General features: G+C 35.1%; 2 protein-coding genes across 2 annotated transcripts; one reads left to right on the forward strand and one right to left on the reverse strand.

Annotated features, from left to right (window-relative positions):
* Positions 1 to 1,293: 1,293 nt before the first annotated feature.
* Positions 1,294 to 13,136, reverse strand: LOC142161782 (autophagy protein 5-like). The gene is made up of 8 exons (XM_075249458.1): positions 12,834 to 13,136; positions 11,273 to 11,397; positions 10,506 to 10,572; positions 7,996 to 8,085; positions 7,322 to 7,409; positions 6,990 to 7,133; positions 3,324 to 3,452; positions 1,294 to 1,796 (listed from the first exon to the last, which is right to left on the reverse strand). Exons 1-8 carry the CDS (start codon positions 12,954 to 12,956, stop codon positions 1,447 to 1,449), a joined length of 1,116 nt encoding a protein of 371 aa, XP_075105559.1. The 5' UTR covers positions 12,957 to 13,136; the 3' UTR covers positions 1,294 to 1,446.
* A 4,051-nt stretch (positions 13,137 to 17,187) lies between these two features.
* LOC142176373 (uncharacterized) lies at positions 17,188 to 20,150 on the forward strand. Its single transcript, XM_075243787.1, has 5 exons — positions 17,188 to 17,308; positions 18,208 to 18,665; positions 18,750 to 18,885; positions 19,246 to 19,904; positions 20,001 to 20,150. Exons 1-5 carry the CDS (start codon positions 17,188 to 17,190, stop codon positions 20,148 to 20,150), a joined length of 1,524 nt encoding a protein of 507 aa, XP_075099888.1.
* The last annotated feature ends 1,134 nt before the right edge of the window (positions 20,151 to 21,284 follow it).

Below are 21,284 nucleotides of genomic sequence, written 5' to 3' on the forward strand. Positions count from 1 at the left end.
AAACGCGACGGCCACTCACGAACGCGAAGCTTTGGGAATGACCTAGGGAGATGGCAGGGGTCTTCATTGCGAACGCGGACTAGGGAACACGAACGTGAAGGCGGGCTGGGGAATAAGCCTTCGCAAACGCGATGTAGACTTCATGAACGCGAAGGCCATTGGGACAGAGCACTTCGCGAACCTGAAGAACGCCTGAAGCCCAAGTATTTAAAAGCTTAAAGTCGGGATTTATGCAATCAACACCATTTTTGAAAACTAGAGCTCGGACTAGAGAGGATTTTGAGGAGATTTTCATCCCAAATTCATAGGTTAGTAAATTTTAACTAGTTTTGATGTATTTCTATAATCACTCATTGATTTTTAACCTTAATTTATGAATTTCATGGTAGACATCAGGGGTTTTGGATAGAAACTAGAGATTTTATAAAATTGAGATTTAGACCTCAAATTAAGATCGGATTTCGAACAAATCACATAACCAAACTCAAGGGTGAATGAGTAATCAGATTTTGGTCCGAATCTCGGGTTTGACCAAGCAGACCCGGGGTTGACTTTTGTTGACTGTTTCCAATTTCATTAAAGATTGAATCTTTTTCAATCGTGGGTAGTTTTTAAAGCTTATTTTGAATTATATTTGGCTAAATTTTATCAGTTTGGAGGCTAATTCTAAAGGAAAAAACGTGGTTGAGCATAAATTTGGTTGGGGGAAGAGGTAAGTGAGTGTGAGCGCGCAATATGTATGTGTGTGCGCTTTTTCATCTGTGGAGCTGGTAAAGAGAGGAAATGAAAAAAAAGTTTTGGTGGACACTGAGAATTCGAGAAATAAAAATTGATAACCAATTTCACTTATTAATATGTATTTGTAGATGAGAAGATAAATTGATCAATATGTAACCAATTGACCGGAAATCATTCAACTACGGATTCCTTGCTCAAAGGTAGCTAGAACTTTAGCTCGAAAACACAAAAAGCAATTAACGTACTTTTTTGAAAAAAAAAACATTTTCAAGAGCTATTAAGCGTTCCCAAAGGAACAATTCAGTGGTCACAAGACTACCACAGCTTGGATCGCAGTGTCACAAGTTCAAGGAAATGTTTTTGCTAAATATGTGAAGATCATTTATGAACTAAAAATATAGGAGAAAAGATCTTACTTTTACACGCCAACGGTGTTTCTTCACCTTCTAAGATGCTCAGAACAAAGCTAAGAACTGCTTCTGTTTTTTTTCTTTTTGCGTTGTCAATATGCCTAAGCTTCGGACCTTTGCTACCTTCATGAGTTTGAGATGTAGATGTTTCGACCAATTTGCCAATAGCATTGACAAAGCTAGAGGTAAAAACACATTCAAAATATCCTATGCGCTTATTTACAGTGACTGAGATATATGCACTATCAGAACTAAAGAATTTCCAAATCTCCAGAATTGCTAATCTATGAACAATTTGCTATATGGTGATGGGTTCTTGAATTTTGACATATACACAGATATGAAGAAAGTAATCAGGGTTCATCAAATTGTTTACCACCCATGCAAAAGGAATCTCCATCTTTGGTTCAATTCCCTGAATGCGTATGAGCTTAATCTCAGCACCATCTGACACAGAGCAGGAGACAATGCGCTCATTCAACATCTCTCCACTTTGTCCCGTGCTGCTCTTGTTTGTTTCTTCAAGAGATAATCTCTGTCCAACCTCAACTTCTTCTCCAGAAACGTCATCTTTTGGCAGCAGTTTTTCCCCAAACAGCTCCGGCAGAAGCTTCGTTATTGCGTCACACAAGGTGAAGCATTTGCCTCCTGCAATCAAACCCATCAAGGAAAGGGAACAAAACATTAATAATCACAACAATTTCCAGAGTGTAAATGCAGAAAGAGGTATCTCCCCTATGCTTTTGGGTCTTGTTTGCCCCATCAAATTGTGCAGAAGCCATTAATAACTACCTTTGACTCAGAACATAATCTCAACTGTTTAATCTACACAAACTTTACTAGTACAACTTGCTGAACATTAACACAAGAACCCATGGGATAGTTCTTCCCAAATGACATTGGTAATCTTCATTCCAACGGACTCTTTGGGTGTGTTTGGTATGAAGGAAAATATTTTCCGGAAAATGTTTTCCAATTTTCCTATGTTAGGTTGGCTTAAATGTTTTAGAAAATATTTTCCTTATGAACTCATTTTGCTTCAATTGGAGGAAAATGTTTTCCTTATCAAGAGAACGGAAAACATTTTCCAAACTTTCTTAACCTTCCCCATCCTCACCAACGCACCCCACCCCACCCCCTCTCTCCAAAAAGGTTTTTTTTTTCCGTCACCACTCACCCTGCTATCCTCTCCCTCCCCTCGCAAAAAAAATTATTTCTTTTACTTTTTTTTTTGTAATTTTAAATTTTTGTTTTTTCGTTTTTCTGCACCACCCACCCCAACCCTCTCCCCCACCACCCACACGAAAAAAATTGTAATTTTAAATTTTTTTTTTTTCAGCTTTTTGTTTTTTCTTCCTCCCCCCCCCCCCCCCAATATATTTAAAGTTTTAGTTTTTTCATCTTTCAATTTACAGGGTCGAAATTTTACAAGCTCCAAAGTTATGAGTTCGAAGGTTTATGTATTTGGAAGTTTACGGATTTAGAAATTATAAATTTTATGGGTTCGAAAGCTTGTGGTTTTCGAAAGTTTAGCGGTTCGGAAGTTTTATGAAATTTGTGGGTTCGGAAGGTTGTTGGTTCAAAAGTTTATGGCTTCATGTTTATTGTATCTAAATTATTTATGAATACTCTTAAGAAGTTATTTTCCTTAATTTGCGTACCAAACACCGGAAAATGAATAAGATTACTACTTGTTTTTCAAGAAAACATTTTCTTGGAAAAATATTTTCCGTTATACCAAACACACCCTTTGTCTCAAGTTCTTTATCCAAGGGACTTAGGAGGTCACAAAAGCACCAAACACTTGAATTCTGAAGTCTTATTGCTCACAATCCATCAACATCCTAAGCTTGTCTAAAGTCCACCTAAAATTAAATTTGTGCGAGAAGAGAGCAAAAGATGTAGATTAATCATATCATCCATGGTATATTTAAGCAAACTGCTAGCCTCCTACCTGTCAACATTTCACCTCATAGGAAAAGGAACATTAAAGCTAACCCTGCAATGCCAGAATTTAATTACCAATCTTCCAGTATGGTTTTGATGTTCATGAAGTTAACGTAGGTTTGAGTTAGTGTGCATGCACAAATACAAACAACAACAACAACAACAACATACCAAGTAAATGCACAAATACAAAATGAAACTAAAAAAAATTATAGCCAAATTTCTTACCATCTCCATGGATCTCAACAGGTCTGTTTATGTAAGAGATTTTGTCCCAACTTTCAACTGCAGGTGCATCTTGCAAGTCATCAAAATCCTCATTGATAGTCCTAACATACAGTCGAACCGGTATTCTACCTGAATACAACAAAACAGAAGATAATTTGTATGGCAGTAACAAGTTTAAAAGTTTAAGAAGGAGCATATCTGTTTGTTCATCTCCCAAAAAGATAAGCAGCAAGAATGCATGAATTAAAACTCCCCCCCCCCCCCCAAACCCAACAGAAAAGGAGATTATTACTGACATACTGATGCATAGTGTGGGGATGTCAAGATGAAGAGCATTGAACATAACATCTTGTACATATTGTTGGCATGTCAAGATTGAGGGAAGCAAATTGTGTTTCCAGAACATAGAACAGAAATCACATTTTGAAAGCTTTGCAAAAAATACCACCTGCTAAAACACAATTATATGAAACAGTATTTTTCTTTGTCTAGAAGCATAGTATTAGGAATTACTACACGTTTCAATGTATTCTACTTCTAGAATAAATTCAGAATCCATTCACTTGACAGGTCATGGGGTAAATGTGAGACTTTTAAAGATATTACCAGTCCGTTAACTGTTGTAAAAGAAAGCAAGAGAGAGAAATCAATTAGCTCCATCCACGTCTGATCAGTTTGGCTACGATTTTTACTCAAGATGTGTATATCTATCATCTAAACATAGTATCCTAATTCAGATGACTTGCAGGTTTTAACTCATCAGTGTCAAATGGACTAGGGTGTATGAGCAATCCATACGGAGTACCATACACCCATGTGAAACCTATTGACGTGCACATAAAATAAAGGTCCATACTTATCCAAAATCAGCTTATTTCCCTTCAGGGCAAAGTTTTTTCCACTTTCATTATTATGTGTATCACATGTCAGCGAAGAGAATGACGAGCATCATAGTTCATTCCTATTTCAGGACCACTTTCTTCATGCATATTATGTTCGCTTTGTAACTTGTATACTGTATCCTCGGGATGCCCATTAACAAAAGTCATACTAAATCAAAAAAGATGTTCATTGAACCTCGTTGGTCTGATCTTACTTGACCCCCAATGTGATGAATACTAGAATTCTTGAAACAAGAACAAAAACCAAAAGTTGATCAGGAAAGGCAACATCTAGTGAACAATTTCTGCAAAATGGAAGATTTCCAAACAAAGGTTTATTTGACCACATTCCTTTTATGAAACAAATTAGGTATATCTTCCTTGTTCTTTTTTCCTTTTCTTTTGTTATAGGTAGAGAATCATTATCCTTTTTGCTCTTAAATCATACTATATTATAAGTGGGAAGCCCCTTAGTGTGAAGTTGATTTACGAAAATACCCATAAAATTTTGATTGACTATTTTGGCCTTCTTCAAAAAAAAAATTCTATTAAATGAATAAGTATAATTAAGAATACAAGGTAATTAAGAATTTTTACATCTTCTACTATTTATTGAGTGTTAATTTTTGCCCTTCTAACTTTCACCACTAAAACCATCCGTTTACTACTCATAATTAAATGTTGTAAAGTCTGTTCCACTACTCTAAATGTATTTCCTTTTCTTCAACTTCGCCGCTCCACACTATGTACCCATGAAGCCTTTTGCTAAACCAAATCCTCATCACAACAAAATAACCGAATGGTAACATGCCTTATCATTTGGATTTTTAATTACATTATATATGTATTCTTATTATTATTGATTAATTTCTTATGAGAGAGCCATTAGTTCTGTGCGTTGGTACGAAGGACAGTCAAATAACTATGATCAAGCATGCTCGTTGTTAGTTGGACCCATGATATTGCTAAAAAATTATGGGGCGTGAAGCATGAAGCTATCACCACCAGATGGTCAATTTTATGGGGCGTTTAATATCTGTTTTATACTTTACTTTTTTCATTTAATTTTTTAGGGCATTTCATATCAGCCTTTTATTTTAGTTTTCTTTTTTCTTCCTTCCCACTGACAATTTTGGTTTTGGTTTTTGCTATTGTTATTGCTGTATTTCTTGCTTTTGTTATCGGGTAAAAATGTTCCCTCTTGCAATCACTTCATCTGCTGCAATTTTGTCTCTCGAGTGCAAGGGATGAGGTATAAAATATAGGTTCAAAATGCATCTTGAGTTGTCCTTTTGACAATTTCTTTTGCATGGGAGCATGACCATTACTAAAATAAAATCATATTTCTCTTTTTATTTTGGTAAGTAACGGTATATCTCTTCTTTTTTTAAAGTTATTTACTGCTTCTTTCTATTTATCATTATTTATTCTTGAAGGAATTCTACAAAGATATTCCCTCATTTTTTCTTGATACTAAAATTAGGGGAAGAGTTATTTTTTTTTTCAATGTAATTTACTTCTAGGTAGATATGGCCCTTGCGGTAAGGAATGAAACCGTAATGTTATTGTTTGATAATGTTTCTTGTAGATGCATATTGGAAGAAATTTAAAGTTATTATTTGTGTCAATATATACATTATGGTTTACCAATATTGGTTATACTTTATTGATATAAGAGTGTTCTTCTCCAGCTTTCTATACTTTTTGTAAAAAAAAAAAAAAAAAAAAAGAATCACCACAAAATATATACCATCTTGAAATATTTGTACTAATGGATTTATACCATCTTGAAATATTTGTACTAATTAGCATGGGATACACGTGCAAGGCGCGTGTCCAGAAACTAGTTATAGTTAAAAGGACAATGGTGGGTTTTGGTCTATAAGATAGCTTCCCGAGGAAGACTTGACAGCCGATTTCCACAGTGTTTGAGAAGGAAATCCTAGGGTAAACTTCCCTTCCTGGCTGTTGACCAGTCCTTCCATCTTTACCAATAAACTACTGAAGCCCACTCCAATATAAAAGTAGAGCAAGAATTAGAGTCTTGATGCCTCCTAATGAAACTTCCTCATAAAAAACAAGTTAATTAAGCCTATAAAGGGCTCAATCTCCTACCCCACAACAGCACACGCAAGTTGCTTCAGCGAGCTCACCAGTGCCGCACTAAGAAAACATGTCATGGACAAATAATCACATTTCACCACTTTAAACAGAAATTGGAACAAATAATTTCTCTGGCACAGTTCACCTAATTGATAAGAAAATTATGGAAAAGGATGATTAAATTACAAGCCACAAACAGTTGGGATTAAACTAATAATTACATTGTTTTATCTTGAACTAAAAGATCAAGTCATGAACTAAGATTTTTTGATAAGTAGGTGACTAAGATTTGAAAGTGCCTTGACTGTGAAGCGATTTAAATAGCTGAACTCTTATCATGAAGGGAAACTGAAATTTTGAAACAGGAATAAAGCGACTTCCCTCCACTATGCACTAGGGCAAGCTCCTCTAACATGTCCTGGTGCTAAGTTAATCTCTCCCACTAGCTAGAGCCCTCAAATTAGAACATCATCATTACCAAGCTATGGAGCAACATTTATTACTCAGCAGTTCAACTTAACTACCTCCAAATACATCCAATCAAAAGAAATTAGAACAGAAGTTTTTGACTAACTTATTCAAAGGAAGGGGAACTAGAGAGATTTTGTGTGTGCGCCAACTGAACTTCCACAGTGTTAACATATTTTGTAGGCTAGACTGACTACATACACGTGTAACTCACCTGTTTTAGCTGGTCCTGTGCCATCTGCATTTTGAGTGCTTTCCGGTGATTTAGGAGAGGAAGAGCTAAGTTGTATTGAAAAATCATCCACCACTAGGCCAAGTTTAAGCTTAGACGAGATTCGGAGATAAGCTTCTAAATTACCTGATAGATCGAACACAGTACAGTGAGTGATCTAAACATAGATATAATAAGATCGCCTAGAAAGATGAAACCCTTCATGAAACAGTCCCCTAGCACTGTGCGTGTATGGCACTGGTGAAAATGACAATAGCCACGTGAGAAATGAACGAAGAAGCCCGTATTATAAACCCTGCAATTAAGATGCATACCATCCATAATGGAGCGCCAGAGTTCTAATTGATCAGGTTGGGACATATTCATTACATTCTTGCAGTTCCCATTGATTATGTATGCTGCCTGCAGATCAGCCAGTAGAAATATCAGAAAGTAAACAATAAGTCCAATATAGTGAGACCTCATTTCTAAAGCCAAAGCCCACCACCAATCCCCTGTGATTCACAGCTCTTACAGCCAGCATAATCCTCTGTTCATGGAGCACTCTCACAATTAAAATCCAGTGGATGCATTTGAAATGAATTGATTGTCAACCCCTACCATGCCCCCCCCCGGCTCGGACTCACATCTCTGACCACCAACATAGTCAGCTGTTCCCGGAGAATTTGCATATTATAAACCAGAAGATGCATTTGGAATGAACTTATTGTTAACTTGATACGTAATTTAGCTTCCTTAAAGGCTTAAACATGATTAAAAAACAAACAATCAACTGTATGTAAATTAAGCTAACTTCATAGACTCACTAGCAATTAGATACGTCTAACACCAAAATGGCGCAGCACCAGTATGACACCAAAATGGCGCAGCACCAGTATGACACCAAAGAATGAGGCAGGATCATACTTTTACAAGCCACATTGTCACTTGTAACATACAAGAAAGGAAGTTAACAGTGCAGAAGCAAACAAAAGAAACTATACCTAACCTCTTTTAGTGAATTGATAAAACTCCACTTTGCACTATCTTCGCCTTCACAAGGTGTTAAAATATTTCCAGGATATCCTCTAAAATGTACCTGCAGAGAGAGTGCATGAAGGTGTCTCCATTAAAGTGAGATGCATTGATGATAATATAGTAACTTGTTTTATTAAGCAATGCATGGTAAAACAATATAAAAATTTAAGTTCGCAAGGTAGTTCGACCTCTATCGTCAAAAGTCAAAACAATATCGATGATATTTTGGCCACCTTATGCTTTGATACACTCACAGAACCAATTATAATATATCATTTCTTGCATTAAAGTAATCATTCAAATGATATTTCTTCCATAGATGAATTTAATGAAATATCATGGATCCTACTTCATTCCATGTTCCATATGCATATTTGTAACACCTAAAGCTAATACTTTTTGAAATGAAATCCTATGATTAATTATTAAACAGAAAACTAGATGTAAGATCCACATTCTAGATATTGCTTTCACATATCTAATTCATTGTAATTTGATGTTGTTACCTTTCAAGAATGTTGAATGTGTTGGTTTCCACTTTAATGTCAATTTTTGAATTAGACAGGTCAAAATATACTAAAACCATAAGATAAATAGAACCTTATTTTTAGAATGGTAACACAAAATTATCTTAGCTAAATTGATGCTAGTATATTAGGATAAGCTACAGTATAATAATCTAATAATTAACTGCCTCCAAAAATTATCAAGTACTAAAGAGTAACTCAATCAATCAAGCAACTACACCTCAATTTTGAACTACTTGGCTCGACTATATGACCTACTTACATTCATTCTGTTGGACCCGGCCCATTTTGCTCCAATACTATCAAATAATTTGTCTATTAAGGCACATTAGGGTTCTCTAACATTAGAGGAATTCTCCGTCTCACACTTTCCCTATATTGACACATAAATTTCTAACCAGACTAAATGACTCCTGACAAATATCAGACCTAATGAATGTGTAACAACAGCTAAGTCTTAATTCCCACTATTTGCTATCATCTATATGAATCCTTTGCTTTTATTATGAATATTATTAACTAAATCCGCATTGATTTCAAGCGACTTTAGATTTTGAAACAAATCTCTACACAATTTTAATCTATATTGCCCCATTAACATCTTCAACCACCCAATATGACACCAATGGACCAGATAATTTGGAGGTTTGCATAGGACATGACCAAACTATAGAAATATATTGCCTAATTTATCATCATGAATTTGATTTAGACTTTTATGTTTTAGATTCATGTCATCAACAAGCATGCCAAGGACAACTGAGACAAGTTGCACATCATTTTCCAGTGTATGCAACCTGTACAACTACACAACCTTATTCCACAGACCACGCATTAATGAATTGAACAAACAAATTAATAATCAAACGAATATTACTATAAGGGAAACTTAGGGTCAACTGGTATGGAAGGAAAGGCATATAAAGTAATTGAGTTTACTATAACTTAAAGTGAACTATATTTTTACCTTACCCTTTCCTTTCCTCCTATTATTCAAACCAATCTAAGTGTCATAATACGCACAAATTGTATTGAGCTACTGGGCTTATATGATCTACCAATAAAATGCAAGGAGGGATGGAAGATTGACCCGGCTTGTATATGGTGGACAATATGGAAAGAAAGGAATCAAAGATGTTTTGAGGATAACCATAGTTCAATACAAAAACTGAAGATGAGCTGTTTAATGCTCTTTTATTTTTGGTGTAAACAGGAATATCTAGAAGAGAGTTAATTTTTGATGTTTTCGATCAATTGTGAGTCTTATAGAATCTTAGGCCTCTCTTCTGGTTTCCCCTTTGTAATTATCAGAAGGTTACACTTTTAATGTAACCATTTCCATATTCAATACAAACATATTACCTTTTCAAAAAAAAATGCAAGGAGCCATTGATCTAAATGGATCTGAAATCTTTGAGAATATAATATGGTGGAGAGAATATTCATGCCCAGCAATCTCTTATTCAGTAGTTATACATATTCCCATCCTTGCCATTCTTAGAACTATCTAAACATTAGAGTATTTTTGGCACAAAACCATGGGAGAGGAGAAAAGTGACAGATTGCAATCTTAGCTTTGTAAGAGACAAAAGGGCTTATTTTTCTTCAACTGATGAGCAAATAGCTTCAACCTCCGTTTTCTCGAAAGTAAAAAAGGAAGTAACAGAAAATGTAGTAGCTTGCAAATTTAGTTCATTAAGACACTAAAATAGACTTCATATATTGGTACCAATCACTCTAATTCTTCCTCAATTTAGTGAAGAAGATGAGGCTTTGAAAAAGATGATGTCATGGGTTGCATCCCTCCTCTTCCACTTAGTATTTACTTCCTAAGTCTTATAAAATCAAGTTAAGTTACCAATTTTCACTACCCTTCCCCTGGAAAGTCCAGCAAAGATGGTGTTACTTTCAGCTGATAGTTCCTCATAGCTTAAAGCAAAATACATCGACATACCGTCAGATTCCAAGGACGTTCAGGTTCTGCACAAAGAAGATCAAAGAGTACCCCAGTTGGTATATACCTGCATCAAGAATGCAAATATCCATAAGAACAAATTGTTAATCGCATAACAAAACTAATTTAAGGGCAGTCAAAAACACACATAAATACACTTAAATGAGGCAAACGAGAAAAGCTAACAAAAAAGGTTTCCCAACTTGATATCACCCTCTCTAGATTCTTCAAATTTATTCAAGAAACTTGTCTCCCAACTTGATATCACCCTCTCTAGATTCTTCAAATTTATTCAAGAAAACCTTCCAGAATGAATAAGTCAATTCAAGATCATCAACTGCTATACCATCCGAGATGCAGATAATGTCCTAAGGCTACCATCAACAGAAAAAAGAGAAAGTGATACATGATTGATTCATATTGTGGAAACAAATGAGATAGCTGAATGGCATGATATGGAACCAAGAAAAGACAAGAACTAAATAATGGATGGTGAGATATGGAACCAAGAAAGCTGTAAGACAAAAACAAGATGAACTGAAACAAAGACTATAGTATATTTCTGGAGCATATGCTACTTGAACGAGAAAAACATCAGATACATGTTTAATATAGAACAAAGAAATCCACATCCGTTGAGAATGAAGTCATTAATGTCATCTATGTACCACAATTTGTCTCGAGCACAAGAATATACTTGAACAACACAGCAGTTCTACACCAAGATTATGCTAAAATATACTGATTGGCATGAGGGTATTGCGTACCATTTGAGAGGCAAGCCTTTGTACTCAAACCATATGGTATCTACACCAGGAGGAAGTGAATTACTGAAGAAAGGTTTTATTTTTGTTCCTAAAAGAGGCAGGTAACCTATTCGAGGAGCTAAAATCTGCAATATAAAACACCATCAAATACATAAATTAGCTAGTGTAGTTTAAATATAAATGCACACAAACACACACATTCAAGTTTCTGCATTGGGGTAATATCCTTTCATTTATGTGTTTGTAATAGCCACGAGGCAGCAGTAAATTGAGTAGCTGCAGAAAATCGCTGATTTCACAGTCACTGTGTCCAGGATTAGGTTTGACATGGATGATAAGATTCAACTCATGAAGAAACAGATTGAAACCAACTGAACACACCGGCTCTATAGGCAATGATTGATCTTCTTTAAACCAGGAAGAAATTTGACGAGTATGGTCAACTGGAAGTAAGAGAGCAAATACTATCTAAACCAAGCTGTGCTCAATTCTCAAAAAGCAGCTATATTTTTGTTTGGGATTTAGGAGAAAATATTTCTATTTTAATGCAGAATAACATTGACTCTTTAAGCAATCATTCAAAACAGTTATATTATTCATATTAACATTCTTAAAGCCTCTCCTATAACCATATTACACATGTACATCACGAGTAACAAAGAAAGAAAATCCACTTGCTTCCTAAAAACTGGGTTTTGCTATTACCCCAAAGACTAATGTAAACCACAAATCCCAGAACCTAAAAAAAGGGCATCTCGGTGCACTAAGCTCCCGCTATAGCCGAGTCCGGGGAAGGGTCGAACCACCTTGAGTTTATGTACGCAGTCTTACCTTGCATTTCTCTTGCATGTTCGCAGTTTGAACCCGTGACCTCCAGGTCACATGGCGGCAACTTTTACCATTGTGCTAAGGCTCCCCTTCACATTGGACAAAAATTATCAGCCCTCAACATTACTCTGCAATGCCACAATTCACTAGTGAATTCATCTTAAAACTTTCTTTCTTCTTCCCAACCGATCAACAGTGATTCCCCGCATGTCTTCAACCCTTGATACATAGGTTGGAGGTGGTGGCGTGTTATCACCAAACCATCATTTCGTAAATTCAGCTTTAAACTTCCTTTCCCCCTTCCAATGGTTCAACAGTGGTTCCCTACTTACCCCAGCGTAACGCATGATCCAGCCTGAGCTGGACGCACTTTTTACCTCTAAACCAATCTTCGGCGATCAATTCAGACAAACTCTCACTCTCTCCCCTTTCCAATGAATCATCAGGGGTTCTCCACTCACTTGTCAATTCAGCTTAACTTTAGTAAATTTTCTTTAGCATTGGCACATTCAGAAACTTACACTATTAATTCCAATTACAGATTCAAAAATTTGTAATAGACTCTTCTTGTGGTCTGACCCTTCCCGAACCCCGCAGCGGGAGCTTAATGCACCGGGCTGCTCTTCACAGATTCAAAAATTTGATTAACTAAAAACCAAACCCAGGCACATTCATCAAAACAAGAATATTTCGTGCAGTAATAAAATAGGGCAAAAATGGAAAAGGAGAGTACCAGAGCAGGGGGAGGAGGAGGGAGAATAGTGACTTCGGATTCGTGAAGGTGAATCTGTAGTGGAATTGCTCCTTCCCATACGTATTTCTGTGCTTCACTTCCTCCGGCTCCTTTACTTCCCATTATTATCTTCTCTTCTCACCTCTCTACTCTACAAAGAGAAAGCCAAGAGTCGAAGAACTTTCGCTTTCTTCTTTCTTTTTATTCAATCGCAGCAATCGATCACCAATGCCGTGAAGTCATGGTGAAGCTTGAGATTTAATAATTGGAATTGGTGTAATGCCACTAATTTTATATTTTTGTGTGTAAACTTCAAGTTACACACATAATGAATTGAGCCCATTCAGGTGCAGGCTGAACCAGATGGCAACTTGGGCAAAGTGCACAAATAGCCAATTTTAGGGGATGAAGTACATAAATAGCCCTCAATGTTATCTTGATTTTTTATTCCCTTTAACAACTATTACCTCTCGTTTATGCAATACGTTTAACTTTTGACCATCAAAGTTTGCTTATGGTACAAATGGAGTCAAAAGTTAAAACCACCCCAAAATGTATCATATTTTGTAGATTTTAGGACCGCTATTTAAAATATAATCAAAACTTGCAAATTATTTAAAATTTAGCTACCTCAAGAAGTTTCAATTGAATTTAGGCTCTCAGCTCTAGTCATTCAAAACCCCAGACCTTGAAAATTTAAAAACTTTCATCCAAAACTTTGAAGTTTTAAACCATTATTCTTGAATTTTACGCTCGTGATCTGAATATAAAAGAAGCAGTTTAAAGTTTTTACCATATGGTTAAATTTTAAATATATTATAAAAATTGATTATATTTAATAACATATCAAAAAGTGGCTACTTGATGCTATTTATTATATGTGTATCACATTGTGTATTGTTTGTGTATCACAAATGTATCATATTTGTATTAAATATGTATCACATGTATATCCATGCATACCTGTGCGTTAGATACATGCGTGATACATGTTTGATACATGTGTCGCAGAAGAATTTTGAACTCGATTTTAACTATGAATTATGATACCAAATTGGTCGAAATCACCTCCAATCTTCCTCAAATTTTGTATGTTGACTCATCTATATGTTTTCAATGAATTTTAACCATACACATTGAAAATGGTCATTTTTTGCTTAGATTTTTGGAATTATATATATATATATATATATATATATATATATATATATTGTATTTCATCACCTTATTTGCTACCTCATCCATAAAATTTACTTTCCGTTATCTAATACTATATATATATATATATATATATATATATATATATATATATATATATATATATTGTATTTCATCACCTTATTTGTTACCTCATCCATAAAATTTCTTTTCCCTTGTATCTAATACTACTGATCACGCTTAAAAATATGGGAGAAGTTCTTTGCATGTGATTCTTGGAGAGAAAGAACCTTATTTATTTGGGTTTTTAATATTTATATGTGATTGACTAATTTTATTAAGCATACAATTAATGGCTAGAGGTTGGTAAGTTGGGACTTACTTGGAATATTTTTATAAGACAAACTACCAGTTATGTCCATTTATAAGTAGCTTATTACAAAAATTGGTAAATTCATCAAATATTACTAATATTAGCCAAATATTGTCAGTATTAAATTAGTTATTTGTAGCCAAAACAAGGTCAAGTTTTTGCTTTCTTTTGAGTGGGCGTCGTCACAATAGATTGGGTATATCTTAAAGAGTTTGAATCTTAGTTTTGCAATGATTTGGCGGAGTTTTGAGGTGATTTGAATTGAAAATTCGAAGTAGAAGATGAAACATGACCAAAAAAAAAAGATATGTGTATCACATACGTATTATATTTGTATCTAATGTATATCTCATGTAAATCCATGTATATCTGTGTGTGTGATACATGTTTGATATATGTGTTGCAGAAGATTTTTTTTAACTCGATTTTAACCACGAATTTTGACAACAAATTAGTCCAAACCACCTCTAATCTTCCTCAAAATTTGTATATTGAATCATCTATATGTTTTCAATGAATTTCAACTATACCCCTTGAAAAAGTTCCTTTTTTGCTTAGATTTTTTTGAATATTGTATCTTTTTTTTTGTATTTCATCACCTTATTTGCTACCTAATCCATGACACACACACACATAATTTTTTTGTATTTCATAACCTTGTTTGCTACCTCATCCATGAAATTTTCTTTCCGTCTTGTATTTAATGTTGCTGATCACGCTTAAAAATATGGAAGAAAATCTTTGCGTGTAATTCTAGGAGAGAAAGAACCTTATTTACTTGAGTTTTCAATTTTTATATGTGTTTGACTAGTTTAAGTCTATGATTAATAGCTAAAGGTCGGTAAGTTAAAATTTATTTGGGACATTTATATAAGATTCCCTTCCTAAAACGGAAGGATACCTAATAGATTATGATTTACTGACTAATATCCATATAGAGACACAGTAATGAAAAGTTTACACTAGTAAAGCAATTTAACATGATATTGAAGCTAACTTATTTTTCTTATATTTTTGGATTCCTAATGCTACTTATTAGTGATAATAGTATATAATTATTTTTTAAATGACATGATAGTAAAATAAACTTTTACACTATTTTAAATAAAGTTAAATTCAATAATTTTAAAACAATTTGTTCTTAAGAAGTTTTGTAGATTTTATAGTCTAGTGGTACACATTGCAGTCCTCGTAAGTGTAGTTGATTTTTGTTGTTCCCTTTTCTCCTTTCACTTTTTCTTCCTGATGCAATAGATATTTTCTAAGAAATTAAGTTTGTACCTCTTTAATTTCATAAGACCTTTCATTGCTTCATGTTACAGCAATTAGGTAACATTGATTTGTACCTTGTTGTAATTCTTCAAATATTTTTTGATACTTCCATATAGCCGATTCCAATTGGTTTTGGGCTGAAGGGCAGTAATTGTTATTGTTATTATTGTATTATTAATACTTTCTTTGAGGTGAGAGAAATTAAAAAATAGTCAGATTTATAAGTGGTCATTCAAAAATAGTCACCGTTTCAAAAGTAATCGAAATTTAGCCACTTTTAATGTAAAGATAAATCTGAACGAAACTGTTCAAAATCCGAAAAAATACTCCAATATAATATACTGGTCCAGCATAATATACTAGAGATAATATACCGGTGCTCTAATCTCCAGTATATTATACTGGAACTTTTTGTGTGTTGGAGCTCCAGCATAATATGTTGGAAGTTCATACACAGGTACACCGATCTCCAGTATATTATGCTGGAACTTTCCGTGTTGCAGCAAAATAGTTGCTATTTTTCAATGACTTTGCAAATACTGACTATTTTTGAATGATCAGTCCGAAAACTGGCTAGCCCATACTATTTTTATCTAGTATTTGCAATCAGTCCGACAATAATTTTGATAGAGTTTAACACAACACTTTTATCTAACGTATGTGTAGTGGCGGTGGAGCTTTCACCTATGTGTGTAAAAAACACAAAAATCAACAAATTTTAAAATTTGAACTTATAATTTAAAAAGTATAGATTGAACCCATTAATTTAATTTGTGATTCTGTCGTTTGCCTATATGACAGTCTTCAGGTGTTTTATATACAGTTACCTATAGTAAATACTAAATAGTACTAAATTATTAGCCAAGTAAATTAGTAAAATTCGTTGTCATTTGGCAACGAGATTTTAGTCTGTTCATATATGTTTTATTAGTTTACTTTCTTTGCATAATAATACATACGTGCTTCTTATTTGATTGATCTTCCAGCTGTACTTCAATATGGAGTAGTTACTTGCTTATCTGATGCAAGATTTTTGTGTAGTTACACGATTAAATTTGATTATTTTTTATTAATTTCTCTATAGCTACTAAGAAGGTAAGTAAGATAATGTTTACACTGAAACTAAAACAAACGAGGTAAATAGGAAAGTCTAATATTTGTATTTAGTAGGACTATAAAGTGTTTGCTTTCGTGTAACCCTTTCAGATTTCATCCAATTTTTGCAAAATCAGAGTTCTATTTCTTTCAAGTGGCAGTACCTTCTCTAATGACAATTCAGATAATAACTATTGAGTGAGCCGTGAAGGTAATATTAGTTAACATTGTATCTTCCAAAAGATAGTTAATACAGAGATTAGTTCTTCTCCTCCGTCTCTCTACTTTTTCTCTCTACGATATTGTCCAATTTGTTAATTCTTCAATTGCATGTGTATGAGTTTGAGTTTGTGAGAAAGATCTCAGATTCTATCATGGTATCAGAGCGATCGATTGAGATTTAGGACCAAAATTTTCAGTGTTTCAATAGAAAGCTATTGCTGAAGCTGAGCGGCCATGGAAGAACCAGAAATTGAAATTCCTCGAATAGATCACAATCATCCTTTGTACTTGAGAGAATCAGACACACCTGGTGTGGCATTGATCGACATAAAATTCACAGGTCCAGAAAATTATGGTATGTGAAGTCGAGTTATGCGAAGAACACTGTTGGTGAAGAACAAATTAGGGTTCATAGAAGGAACTTGTGTAAAAGACTCATTCAAAGATGAATTAGCAAATCAATGGAAAAGATGCAATGCAGTGGTGCTGTTGTGGATAGGAAAAACAGTAGCGGTGAAATTGCAACCTAGCATCATTTATGAATCAAATGCGACAAAGGTTTGGAGCGAGTTTAAGGAACGATTTGACAAATTTTAACTCAAACTTATCGGCTGTGGAAGATGATAGGATCATTGACTCAAGGCGCAGATTCAATCACTGTTTACTACTCCAAAATGAAGGATCTTTGGGATGAAATGGACTTGTTAGTGACAGGACCTTGGTGTGATTGTGAGGAAACAAGGCCTTTCATTGAACAATTCTAAAATCTGAGACTTTTACAGTTTTTAGTTGGCCTAAATGAAAGCTATATCCATGTGAGGAGCCAGATGTTACTCAAAACACCTGTATTGGCAGTCAATCAGGCATATGCTTGGTTATACAAGAAGAGAGCCAAAGAACCCTCGGAACATGAGAATCTAATAGTGAGGTTTTGACCATGCTAGCTGGAAAATAAGACATTCAATCAGGGATTCAAAGCAAAGGAACCAGGGTTGATTTGTGAATTTTGCGGCTACAAAGGTCACTTGAAGTAGAACTGTTATAAAACCATAGGGTATCCTCCGAATTTCAAGAGTAAGAAGAAAGCACAGATACAAGGAGTCAAACCTTATGCTAATGTTGTTGCTGCTGAGACAAGGAATACATCAAACACTTAGCACACACATGAGAACTTCTTCACGGAGGATCAATACAAGCAACCACTAAACCTTCTGAATAAACAAGACACAGGTGACTGTCCCTTGCTTATGGCAGGTATAAATGCATTGTTATCAAATGCCTTTGATTGTGACTGGATATTAGACTCAGGTGCTTCATATCATATTACCTTTCATAAGGAGATCATGCATGATATTAAGGATTGTAGTTCACACAATAATAGTGGAGTGCAAGTGCCAACAGGGAATAAGTGCAAAGTAACCCATATAGGAAGTGTCTCTATATTGGACAATGAAGTTTTGAAGGATGTTTTACATGTTCCTGACTTTAAGTTCAACTTATTGTATGTTTCAAAACTGACGAAGGAAATGAGTTGTATTGCAATGTTCTTCCCTGACTTCTGTGTGCTGCAAGGTCTTTACAATGGAAAGGTGATGGGAATTGGTAAGGTTATGTGGACTGTACCTTTTGCAGATGAGATCAATACCTACAGCAGCAATAGTACAAATAACTCAGCCCTATGGCACATGAGACTAGGACATCCTTCAATAAAGGCAATGCAGCATATCCAATAGTTGAGAAATTCAGTGGATAGTAGAGTGCATCATAATTGTGATATATGCTCCTTGGCTAAGCAGAGCAGGCTAAAATTTCCATCTAGTAGTAATAATGCTATTAGTATTTTCCAACTTATTCATATAGATGTATGTGGACCTCATAGAATACCTACATATGGTAGGAAACACTACTTTGTTACAGTGGTAGATGATTACAGTAGATTCATTTGGATATGTTTGTTGCAATCAAAGATTGAAGTAATAGTTGTATAGAAGAGCTTCTTTTCAATGGTTAAAAATCAATTTGGTGTGACTGTCAAAACATTGAGATATGATAATGGCACTGAATTCTTCAATTCTAGCTGCAATGAACTGTTTTCTTCATTATGAATTGTTCACCAGAGTAGTTGTCCTTACACACCTCAACAGAATAGGGTAGTAGAGAGAAATCATAGACACATTATGGAAGTAGCTAGAGCTATGAAGTTCTAAAGTTCAATTCCTAACAAGTTTCGGGGAGAGTGTATAAAGACTGTTGTGTATCTGCTTAACAAATGGCCTACTTCTGTTTTAAAAGGAAAGTCACCTCATGTGCTTTTATACAATAAGCCACCTGACATAAATCACCTTAAGCTATTTGATTATCTCTGTTATGCTAGCAACCTCCCAAAAGGAGATAAATTTAGTCCAAGAGTAAACAGAAGTATATTGGTGGGATACTCAACAACCCAAAAGGGCTACAAGCTTTATGATCTAAAAAGGAAAGTCTTTCTGGTCAGCAGGGATATGAGCTTTAGGGAAGATGTGTTTTCATTCAAGAATGCTGCACTGGATTCTGGTGATTTATTTCTCAAACAGTTAGAGCTGGTAGCGCAATCAACTCAGCCTAGTATTGAACAAGAATCAGCAAGTCAACTTGGTGATGATGATGCCCAGGAGCAAGTGACACATGTTGAATCAGCAAGTCAACTTGATGATGATGATGCTCAGGAGCAAGGGACACATACTGAAATTTTGCCAGAAGCTCATGAGAATCATATTGCTATATCACCTGATGCAATCTCAAGAGAAACATTGACACCAGTTGCAGACACTTCACAAGACAGTTTAAATGACACAACAATTCCACCACAACCATCAGAAACTTCCACTCAACAACCATCAGTTCATAAAATAGCTCATAATGTTAGAAAAGGAGGAAGAATATCCAAAGCTCCCATTTGGCTGAAGGATTATGTGACAACAAAGAATACTGCCACCCAGTGCCTTTATCCATTGTCCAAAGGGCTATAGTATGGGATTCTAACGACAAGATACCAGTCCTATTTGAAGGCTTTTTCAGCTTGCATTGAACCTAACTCCTTTAAGGAGGCAGTTCAGGATGACAGATGGGTTGAAGCCATGCATCAGGAGATACAAGCACTTGAAGATAATAAGACTTGGGAACTGGTTGATTTACCTATAGGGAAGCAAGCCATTTGATCTAAATAGGTGTACAAAGTCAAGTACAAAGCAAATAGAGAGGTAGAAAGATTCAAGACTCGTTTGGTTGCAAAAGGATACAATCAAAAAGAAGGACTTGATTATCATGATACTTTTTCATCTGTTGCCAAAATGGTCATAGTGAGACTTGTTATCAGTATAGCCACTTCTAAAGGTTGGCCTTATACCAAATGGATATTAATAATGCCTTTCTACAAGGAGATTTATATGAAGAAGTCTACATGAGTTTACCCCAAGGGTTTATCAAACATGGGGAGACCAAAGTATGTAGACATCTGAAATCTTTATATGGACTCAAACAAGCCTTTAGACAATGGAATATTAAGCTTACTGAAGCTTTGATAGAGAGTGGACATAATCAAATTGCATTTGATCATTCTTTATTTACCAAAAAACAAGGAGATGGTCTAGTAGTCATTCTCATCTATGTGGATGATTTGCTAATTACTGGTAGTCATCAAACACTGATAGAAGATGCAAAAATGACCCTACACAATCGATTTAAGGTAAAGGGCCTTGGGGAGTTGAGATACTTTCTTGGTGTTGAAGTGCTGAGATCCAAAAAGGGAACATTACTTAACCAAAGAAAGTATGCCTTGGAGCTTATTTCTCAAGTTGGCTTGAGTGGATTTAAACCTGCTAAAACACCTTTGGAACTTAATCAAAACTTGACCACTGTTGATTATGATGCTCATGTAGGAAATACTGATGATTTAGAGTTTGAAGATGCCACAACATATCAACAGTTAATTGGAAAGCTCCTTTACCTTACCATCACTGGACCAGATATTAGCTTTGCAGTTCAGAGCTTAAGCCAGTTCATGCAGCAACCTAAACAATCACACTTGGAGGTAGCCTTTAGAGTGATTAAATATCTCAAAAGTTGTCCAGGCTTGCGTGTGTTATTACTTACTGGTCCTATTACTAATTTGATTGCCTATTGTGACTCAGATTGGGCTTCCTGCCCTAACACAAGGAGGTCAGTCACTGGATATGTTGTCAAGTTAGGTGAGGCACTCATTTCTTGGAAGTCTAAAAAGCACCATACTGTAAGCAGGAACTCCGCAAAAGCTGAATATAAGAGCATGACAACAGCAGTAGCTGAAGTCACTA

Source organism: Nicotiana tabacum, chromosome 3 (genome assembly GCF_000715075.1).
Source record: "Nicotiana tabacum cultivar K326 chromosome 3, ASM71507v2, whole genome shotgun sequence".
NCBI classification, from domain to species: Eukaryota; Viridiplantae; Streptophyta; class Magnoliopsida; order Solanales; family Solanaceae; genus Nicotiana; species Nicotiana tabacum.

Bases quoted from the DNA above. Each gene is read 5' to 3' on its own strand.
- LOC142161782 (XM_075249458.1), bottom strand. From the start codon at position 12,956: ATGGGAAGTAAAGGAGCCGGAGGAAGTGAAGCACAGAAATACGTATGG. The intron at 7,410-7,995 runs GTTAGGTATAGT...GCTGATCTGCAG, and splicing joins TTATCAATTCACTAAAAGAG to GCAGCATACATAATCAATGG. The intron at 7,134-7,321 runs GTATGCATCTTA...TCGATCTATCAG, and splicing joins CTGGCGCTCCATTATGGATG to GTAATTTAGAAGCTTATCTC.
- LOC142176373 (XM_075243787.1), top strand. From the start codon at position 17,188: ATGGAAGAACCAGAAATTGAAATTCCTCGAATAGATCACAATCATCCT. The intron at 17,309-18,207 runs GTATGTGAAGTC...TGCTTATGGCAG, and splicing joins CACAGGTCCAGAAAATTATG to GTATAAATGCATTGTTATCA. The intron at 19,905-20,000 runs GTGACAACAAAG...TCCTATTTGAAG, and splicing joins CCATTTGGCTGAAGGATTAT to GCTTTTTCAGCTTGCATTGA.